The sequence below is a fragment of the Saccopteryx bilineata genome, chromosome 5 (assembly GCF_036850765.1).
Source record: "Saccopteryx bilineata isolate mSacBil1 chromosome 5, mSacBil1_pri_phased_curated, whole genome shotgun sequence".
NCBI lineage: Eukaryota > Metazoa > Chordata > Mammalia > Chiroptera > Emballonuridae > Saccopteryx > Saccopteryx bilineata.
In genome coordinates, this window is record NC_089494.1 from 13,633,905 (window position 1) to 13,644,327 (window position 10,423).

The window sequence follows — 10,423 nt, forward strand, 5'->3', positions numbered from 1 at the left end:
GGCAAAGTATAAAGAAGGGAAGAAAAGCAGACAGGTGAGGAACAAGCAAGGAAAAGTGGGGGGCAGGGAAAAGCAGTGCAGACCCCCACCTCTCCACCCCTACCCCCAGCAAATGCTGGACGACCTCAGCTCATATGTACTGCAGATTGGACACCTCCTCGAGAGTCTTGTCTTCCAAGGAAGAGAAGGGTGAGAGAGGGAGTTAGAGAGAGGGAAGAAGGAGATGGGGGAAACAGGAGAAAGAAGACATATTGGACTTCTGGATCTTAATTGCTTTCATATAAATTGAAACAAAATGAGAAGTGTAATGGAGTGGAAGAGAGATATGTTTCAAATGGAAGGATTAGTAAAGTAGAAGATTGCTTTTACAAACGACAAAGAAGAAATCAAAATCTGGCCTAAATTAAATATGAAACCATATAACAAAGAATACAATGATCAAGATTTAAGGAAATCCAATCATAAAAACAAATTATCCCATTTTAATTACTTAGATTTAACGTGTTGATGATTAGCTTTGTCTTAACAGCTCCATGGTGGGGATGCAATCTAATTTAGTAAAAACCATTACTGTACACAGTACATAATTATTTTGAAAATGTCCAAGATATAGAACTTCTTAAAGGCAATGATAGTCTGCAATTTAGACCTAACAGAAAATTAACATTTTGTAAGAACGTTTAAAATAGTAGAATCTTAGGCTTAATGATAAAAAGATTTATAGGTTATCTTTAATGCATTATACATGTTCTAAAAGATTTCACATCCACAAAAAGGTTGCTTTCTCTCAGTATATATTGCATTGTAACTTCTTCTCCAACTACATATCTATTAGAGAAAATAGTGCCCTTTAGAACAAATAACTACTGGCAAAAAATTAATGACTTCTAGAGATATATTAAGTCTAACTTATTGAAAAATCTATAAAACAGAAATCACTGGAGAATAGAATTTTCTAAATTCAATAACTACTCTCTTGTTTGGAAGATATTTTAATATGCCTCATAGCATCAAGAAAGTGATTTAATGTTGACTCTTGTTTTCCACTGTGGCTGCCCCAGATAGGAATCTGGGTCTATACTATGGTGGCAGTGACCAGGAAAAGCAATTGGGACAATATCTGAGGATTTTTGTCAAAGTGACTACCTTCTAGACTTGGATCTTTAATGATTGGATCCATGCCATATTCATCTCTGTGTTTCTGTTACCTAGCAGAGTACCTGAATTGTCACCCATATTAGGAAAATACCTTTGGAAACAACTAAGTTCAAATGCACCTCTACTAATTATAAGTGAGGGAACAGTGGCCAACTTATTTCTGAGTTTCAGTTTTTCCATCTGCAAAACAGAGATAAAAATAGCTATCCATTATACTTGTCTTGAGAATTAAATTAGGTTGCTGAAATTCCAAGTACAATGTCTGGAATGTAATGGAACTCCAATAATGGTAAGTATTTATCATTGTGTGTTATAGTAGACAGGAATTCAGTTACCCACATATGGCTCATTGCTCTACCCCTTTAGCTGATGGAGCCAGTCTATCCCAGCAGTTGTCCCCTGACATCTCAATTCTACTTGGAGTTTTTGAATTAGATTTTGTATGGATCTTAGAAGATTAAAGACAGTCTCAGGAAAGAGGTTGACTTTGGAATCTTAGAAGGAATATAGCTTCTGGTGCTTGACAGAAAAGTTCAGTTCCACATATGTAAACTGACCAGGTCAAGAGTGAAATTCTTGAGAGTTGTTGAATGCGGAACCAATTCAATATTTTAAGAATAAACTTGTGGAATTTTCCGAGGCTGAATTGATACAGGTTAGCTCACCTGGCCACATAGCACTGCTGGAAAGCAAATTTAGTCAAATTTACGGTGGTCTTTGTCAAAGTTTAAGAAATATATCATCATATGTGTAGAGCTAACAAAGACAATCAGCTAATGAACTGGTATCATTGAGATGGTGCTTGAGAAATGGTGTTTACTCAGGTCTCTTCAACCTAGAACTTGACTGTGCTCCTAAAACATACTATGAAACATGAGAACATTGGGTGAATTGGTCATAGGTCTCCAATCTGAGCCTGTGTGAGTTCCATGTCAATCCATAGACGGTCTCTCAGAATTTAGGGAAATAAAATATCTTCAGGAGAAGAGCAAACAGAGAGAATCAAGAGCCAGTTTTCCTAAGATTTTTTGTCCCCTAGGGTTTTAAACTACTCCTTGAAGAGTTCAAGCGTAATGTGGTTTATCTAGCATAGTTAGATATCATTTTAATAAAATCTGATAATGAGAAAGTCAGTTCAGGTTTCTTTTCCCAGGAGGCTTTTTCCCCTCTGAATTTTTCCCCTTGCATTTCTAGGTTGAGCCAAGTGGCTCACCACAATGCTCCCAAAATGCTGCTGGCTAACTTCTTTCTCAGTGCTTTCCAACAACTCCACTAAACTAAAGCATCATCAAAAGCATCATTGTTTATCATAAAGATATCATTGTTTATCTTTATATATCATTCATCTTTGTATCTGGTGCTTAGTACTCACTGAAATTTATTGAATGAATAATTCAGTGACCAATTATTCATTAACAGAAATATAAAGGGATCTCTTATATAACAAGATTCTCTCATATAATTAAAGTATATTTCAAATTATATAACTTTTAATAACTGATATCTTTAATAAAATAAAGGTAAAATTTAAACTTATGTAAATTATTGAAATATACCATCAGCACAGCAATGCTCATGAATTTGAATTGGAGAAGTTAGGAGTTAACTACTATATTATTCTTTGTATTTTTGGAAGTATTCAATTCATTAGATTCAACAGGAGAAGGAAAATATTTATAGTCCAATTTCCTCTCAAATGAAAAATGAATTCTAATTACATGTCACTTTTTTTTGCAGCTGAAAGAATTGTTTTTTTTTTGTTTTTTCTTAATGAATGTATTTTTATTAACACTCAACTTCTTAACTTCTTTTTTTGAGATAAGATATTGTAACAGATTACAACAGATTCACATAGAATTATCAACTTGCTATTCCTGAGCTCTTAGAGATAAATGCCCACTTCAAAATTGTATCAAAACTCGAAAGCAAAATTCCAAGTCATTAGAGCCTTAATATTTACTCTCATTTAAAAAAGAGAAAAATGTATTTGTTTTATTCAAATAAGTATAAGTTTAAAAGCTTGTGGTGACAATATAAAATAAGACTTCATATTCCTAGCGTCTTCCGTTTCTCTTAGAGTATACCAGGGAACGGTAAGGTAATTTCTTTGTGGGCAATGAAAAAGAAAAACATCCTTGTCTGTAAAACTTTCTTATAACGACGACAAGAAAAACAGCATCAAGAAAACCTTATTACAAGATACTAGGACACAGATGAGATTATATTGATTAGCTGTGTCTCCGGCAGAATTCTTTCTTTCTAGGGGAAACTGTGCAGAGCATTTTATTTCAAGCCTCAAAGATTTTGATAAAAGAAAAAAGACAACTGCAATTTTTGCCACAAAAAGACAGGTGGCGTAAGCATGCAGCATTTAAAAAAAAATGTATGAAGTGATTATTTTCTCTCGGGTTCTTTGAAAAGGCTCGCTAGTGCTCGGGTTCGTGGCTCGGCACGGTGACGTCAGTGTGGCAGTGCGGAGTCAGGCGCGGCGGCTCCCTAAAAGCCGAGGAGCTGTCCGGGTGCTGAAACGGCCCGACCAGCTCAAGCGGCGGACCGGAGGAATAAGCTGTGGACCTTCTCTGCCATAAAAAGAAAGAGGTAAGAATGCTTTTCTGTTTGATTTGCTGGAAAGTTCTGAATCGCTTGTTCTTCCCTTAATTTCTAGCTGAGAAGAAAAGATCGTTTGACAAGCTCATATCTATAGAATAACTGACTAGCAACCTGCTGCTCATCTGCCGATGGAAGGACGCTCACCGCATGCGTATATATGTGATTGACTCTATGACTTATACCACTTACTGTTGGATACCTATTTAACCATAATATTATTTAATCATAATAAGTGTGAAAAAGTTAAGAATTTTAGTATTAATATACACATTAATGTAAAGTTAACCAAGATCGATATTTTGTTTCTTTCCTTAATTTATTGACCCCACCCCCAAGAGCTAGATTCAAAGCCAGAGGTACAATTTATATGCTTACAGTAGGTCCTCAACAAGTCATAAATTTGGCAACCAATTTGGAGTTATGTATTTTTTTCTTTGACATTTACCTTGCAAGAGCTCAAAGCTAACTAACTATATAAAATCATTTTCTGAATGGTATATGAAAAGCTTATGTTATGATTTCCTATTTGTAGTCCCAAGAAAGTAAGCTTAGAATGATCTCAAACACAGGCTTCTTCTTTTATTCAGAGTGAAATATTTTCTTGGGTTATAGATTGGATATGACCATGAATTAAAAAGAGATGATAATTCTGAATACATGAGGAAACCATCCATAACTGTAATAAACTATTGCTGTTTTATGCTTTGATTAAAAAAGGTTGTACAGTATTTTGCTAAAGGTTTTGAATGAGCCAAATGTTGTTGTTTTTTTTTTTCTGCATCCTAACTAGTTGAACTGCTTAAATTAGATATAGCCATCTGTATTTGTTCATGTTCCGGTTGAATTTTAATACAAAAGACATTTTAACTCATGAAGTTTTAGTTCAAACCATATATAAGATATTAGAGCTGTTGAAATCATCTCTACTACTTAGAAAAACTGCTACCTCGGAAAGAAATCCCTTGAGTCTTACTCAAAGGCAATAACTATGTCATCCAAACTTAACCTTATAAATGACCAAAGGGTAAAGCTTGTTAGGCTATGGTTTAAATAACTGCATTGAGTATTCTTCTCGAACTCCACAGCAAAACCCACCTACAAGACAATTATTGTAAAGACAAGCACATAACTCATATGTTAAGACTACTCCAGGATAACAGTTTAAAAGAAAATGAGTTCAGAAAGGTTCTTAAAATTACCATTTTAAATGATAATGTTGAAAATAAGTTACCAAGGTTAAATTAATCCTGAAATAATATAAAGAATGATGTATAATGTATTTTTATTTAGACCTAAAAATTTATGAATAAAATTTCTATTAGTAAACATTGATTCATAGTATTTTAGAAGTTTGTTTTTTTTAAACATGCTTTGAGAGATTTTTCTTTCAGTAAATTAAGTAACCTGGTTAATGGGAACTATTTTAATAAATATATGCATCTGTGCTAAAGAAATTTCTGTAACTACAACTATTTTGGGGCTTTAAAAATTATTTAAATACCAATATGATAGAAGAAACAATGATATTCTTTATAATTGATATTTGAGCTAACAGAAAATTGTACCCACACAGCTTATATACCACAAAACCATGATCCAGGTAAGATAGTATGAACAAACTTAAAAATGTTCTTTACTTTTCTTTGCCACCAAATTGCAAGTATTAAAAATAGTTTCTCAGTGTTAGCAATGCCAATTGTAAAACGTAAGGACCATTGTCCTTGTTAATACATATGTGAGATAATAAGGCAGTGGAGAAAAAAAATGAATGAAGATTTTTAAGTAGGAAAAATTCATCATATCATCTGTGTTTATATAAATTGGGAATTACATAGTGTTTATTTTAAGATATTTTAACAGTATGAGTCATTTAAGATTTCACAGGTCCAAACCAAAATAGACATATAAGTCAGGCTGGATCTGAACATTCACAAGTTCAGAAATAGACTAGTTAAGTAAACTTATGTTTTCCCTGTAGCATCTGTTTTTATTTACTATACACTCTTGAGGGCTGATGAAAAATATAACCACGATTGCATTTGCAAGACAGTGACAATAAAATTATTAGGAGAGACATGAAGCATAGATATTTTAAAACAGTTCAATTTATTATTTTAATATGTTTACACAGGAAAAAAGTTTAAAGGTTAGCCTACTAACTCAGACCCGAGAAAACACATGTTGTGGGGGTTATTAAGGTACATACCTTCCAAAATTGATAGTTGGATTTGGTGTCATAGTGAGAATAAATTATTTCTGAAAAAAGGGTGTGAGGGGGACTCATTCGCAAGCTAATTCAGTATGATTGACACTAACATGCTGTATCACTATATCATATGTAATGATACCATTGCTATTATATTTCTATAAAAAATTATGTGGACAATTTAGGAACTAAACAGCATGTTTTTGATACAACCTTAAGAAAGTTATTTGTGTGTATGTGTGCATGTGTGTGCCTGTGTACATGCATGCTTTAAATTAAACCAATTACTTTTTTTTTGCCAATAATTTCAATAGGAATGCTATTCAACAAAACTGAAATTCATCTTGGAAAGTCTTTATTAAACAGAAACAATGCATACTAACCACATCAGTGTTTTTTTTTTTTCAACCAAGTTTATACCATGCAAATTGAATGCAAATGGGCAATAATTTTGCTAGACTACTGTGGTTAGCTTGTGAGGATCATGGAGCACATATTTATAGATTTTAAAAACAGTTCCCCTAAGTATAATGTGAAGTAATCTCTACTATGTTTTTCTTCCATCACTGGGCAATTGCTGCTTTTGTTAGAGTATCTTCGAGTCTGCTGCATTTGTGCTAACTCATGTTTTCCATCTTTAAGGCCATCTTTCGAACATGGCAGAAGCTAAGCTTCACTGGCTTGGAGCAGCCTTGTCTCTCATCCCTTTAATTTTGCTCATCTCTGGGGCCGAAGCAGCTTCATTTCAGCGAAACCAGCTGCTTCAGAAAGAACCAGACCTCAGATTGGAAAACGTCCAAAGGTTTCCCAATCCTGAAATGATCAGGGCTTTGGAGTACATAGAAAAGCTCCGACAGCAAGCTCACAAAGAGGAAAGCAGCCCCGACTACAATCCCTACCAAGGCGTCTCTCTTCCCCTGCAGCAGAAAGAAAATGGTGATGAGGGTCGCTTGCCAGAGAATTCAAGGGATTCCCTGAGTGCAGATGAGTGGATGAGAATAATCCTGGAAGCTCTGAGACAGGCTGAAAATGAACCTCAGTCTGCACGAAATGAAAACAAGCCCTATACCTTGAATTCAGAGAAGAACTTTCCAATGGACATGCCTGACGATTACGAGGCTCAGCAGTGGCCAGAGAGAAAACTCAAGCACATGCGATTCCCTCTAATGTATGAAGAGAATTCCAGGGACAACCCTTTTAAACGCACAAACGAGATCGTCGAGGAACAATACACTCCTCAAAGTCTTGCTACACTGGAGTCTGTGTTCCAAGAGCTGGGAAAGCTGACGGGACCAAACAACCAGAAGCGTGAGAAGGCTGACGAAGAGCAGAAACTTTACACAGATGACGAAGATGATATCTATAAGGCCAATAACATCGCCTACGAAGATGTGGTTGGGGGAGAGGACTGGAACCCAGTAGAGGAAAAAATAGAGAGTCAAACCCAAGAAGAGGTAAGGGACAGCAAAGAGAATATAGAAAAAAATGAACAAGTCAATAATGAAATGAAGCGTTCAGGACAGCCAGGCCTCCAGGATGAAGATCTCCGGAGAGAGAGTAAAGATCAGCTCTCAGAGGATGCCTCCAAGGTCATAGCCTATCTGAAAAGGTTAGTGAACGCTGTGGAAAGTGGGAGGGCACAGAATGGGCAAAACGGGGAAAGGGCAGCTAGGCTTTTTGAGAAACCACTTGATTCTCAGTCTATTTATCAGCTGATTGACATTTCAAGGAATTTGCAGATCCCTCCTGAAGATTTAATTGACATGCTCAAAACAGGAGAAAAGCCAAATGGACCAGTGGAACCCGAGCAAGAACTCGAGCCTCCGGTTGACATGGATGACATCTCAGAGGTGGACTTAGACCGTCCAGGTATGTTCCAAAATAAGCTGCTGTCCAAGAATGGTTACCCTAAACCCCCCGGTCATGCTGTGACAGAGGCCCTACCAGATGGGCTCAGTGTTGAGGACATTTTAAGTCTTTTAGGGATGGAGAGTGCTGCCAATCAAAAGCCTTCCTATTTCCCCAGTCAGTATAACGGAGAAAAGGTTCTGCCGAGACTCCCATATGGGAGGTCAAAGGCAAACCAGCTGTCCAAAGGTGCCTGGATGCCAGATGTTGAAAACAGACAAACGGCCTATGAAAGTCTGAATGACAAGGATCAAGAGTTAGGAGAGTACTTGGCCAGAATGCTAGTTAAATACCCCGAGATCATGAGTTCAAACCAGGTGAGGCGAGTTCCTGGTCAAGTCTCATCTGAAGATGACCTCCAGGAAGAGGACCAAATCGAGCAGGCCGTCAAGGAGCATCTGAATCAAGGGAGCTCACAGGAGACCGATAAACCAGCCTCGGTAAGCAAACGGCTCCCCGTGGGACCCCCGAAGAGTGAGAATCCTCCCAACAGACAGTACCTGGATGAAGATCTGTTGATGAAAGTGCTGGAATACCTCAACCAAGAAAAGGCAGAAAAGGGGAAGGAGCATATTACTAAGAGAGCAATGGAAAATATGTAAAAGGCTTTCGTGAGATGCACCACTTTCAGCCCTTCTCCCCCCAGAAAATCCCAACGTTTCTCTTTAATGTGTTGACTTCTATCTTGTTAACACTGTAATATCTTTCCTTGATGTACAAGCAGATGAAACCATGGCCACTGGGGTGTCTGCTTCACTCAACTCTGAGTTGTTCTCTTGTGTATTGATACGTGTAAATGTTATTATGACTTCTGGATAAAAACAGTAATTATATCCCTTCCTTAAGAAAGATATCTAAGATAGTGTTTAATAGTGTACCTAATGGTCGTGGCATTGTGTATGCTCACATGTAATAAAGAGTGTTATCATCCCCTTGAAAGTTTTTAATATTTATTGAATTATTTTGTTACTGTCTGTAGTGTTTTGTGGAGTACTGAAGCAAAAAATAAAATAAAAAAATAAAGCATTATAAATATATAGTTTTATTTACAAGGCCTTTTCTATTGTGTGGTTTATTTTTGATTAATAAATGTTATTTCTGGACAATGGTGGGCTTTTCCTTCTGGAAAACTAGAGACAATGACTGTGGAGCAAGCAGTATGGAGCTAGAAGAGGAAATTGTCACCTTCCACAGCCAACCCAGGTAAGAAATCATGAATCGTAACTATATGATCATGCTACATGTTCATGGAATGCAACATACTCTAACAGCCCACTATCTAATGCTTGCCTAAGGGTTTTATTATATATAAAACTTATGGAATAAGCCTTTTATTGTCTTTTTATTGCCTTTTACCCTTGATTTATATAAATAAAAACATGTAAGTCTTCAGTACCCATCACCAGCATTGGGGAAAAAGAGCTGGGTTCAGGACAATCAGAAATGACTATAGACCTGGGAGCAATCTACCTATACATGGGTCACCTTGGTCCCCAGAATACAAGGATTCTGCCTCTTTTGTGAGATTTGAGAGGGGTTAAGAGACTCCCAAACGGACTGTCAACTAAGGAAATGGGCACAGGCACAGTGAGAACACACCAGCTGCCCTCTGTCTTGCCCTCCTGCTGGAGAGAATCCTGAATGGGGGAGGCAGTACCTAACTGTGACAACGTGTGTCACTTCGGGGGGCCAGGAAGGTATCAGCATCCTAACATAGCAACAGGAAATGAACCAAACTAGCAACAAGAAAATATATAGAGCAACAAAATGACAATGGTTGTTTTAAAAAAACAAAGAAATAATCATCACTGTTTACTGAATGCTTATTGTGCACCAGGCCCTATATGAAACACTTTATACACTTTTCCTCATTTGGTCTCTACTACACCACTTGTTAAGTGTCTTTTAGCTCTCTTTTACATCAGGAAAAACAAAACTCAGAAAGGTTATACTAACTTGCCTAAAGTCACCCGGTGTGTAAGTTAGCAAAGCCTGTATCCTTAACCACTTCACTGCACTAAATCTCTGGGAAACGCCCTTTTCCCTGAGGCTTGCAACTTTGGAGGGGGGTGATGAAGTCTTAGTATGGGCCACTTCCAAGTAAGAGCACATGTGTAGGGGTGGGTGGGGGGGGGGAAGGGAGGAGACCTTTGAAAAGTCAGAAGGCAATTAGAATGCTTGCATACCTTGAGAGAAAACACAGAATGTAGGTTTTTCTACTTCATAATTTTTCCTTGACTCTCTTCTGTTCAATTATCATATGATTTTATGAAATCCAATAATCTGTAAGCTGAAGAGACCTGAGAGGTGATTTGTGTCTACGGCAGGGATCGGGAACCTATGGCTTGTGAGCCAGATGTGGCTCTTTTGATGGCTGCATCTTGCTCACAGACAAATCTTTAATAAAAAAAATAATGTTAAAAATATAAAACATTCTCATGTATTACAATCCATTCATTTCCTACTGTTTATGTTCATGGTTGTGGGTGGCTGGAGCCAATTTCAGCTGTGCTCCGGGACAACACCAAATTTTTATTGGAT

General features: G+C 36.9%; 1 protein-coding gene across 1 annotated transcript; it reads left to right on the forward strand.

Moving 5' to 3' along the window:
* The first annotated feature begins 3,617 nt into the window (after nt 1-3,617).
* Nucleotides 3,618-8,934, forward strand: SCG2 (secretogranin II). Its single transcript, XM_066232593.1, has 2 exons — nt 3,618-3,756; nt 6,617-8,934. The coding sequence occupies exon 2, from the start codon at nt 6,631-6,633 to the stop codon at nt 8,482-8,484; it is 1,854 nt and encodes a 617-aa protein (XP_066088690.1). The 5' UTR covers nt 3,618-3,756; nt 6,617-6,630; the 3' UTR covers nt 8,485-8,934.
* The last annotated feature ends 1,489 nt before the right edge of the window (nt 8,935-10,423 follow it).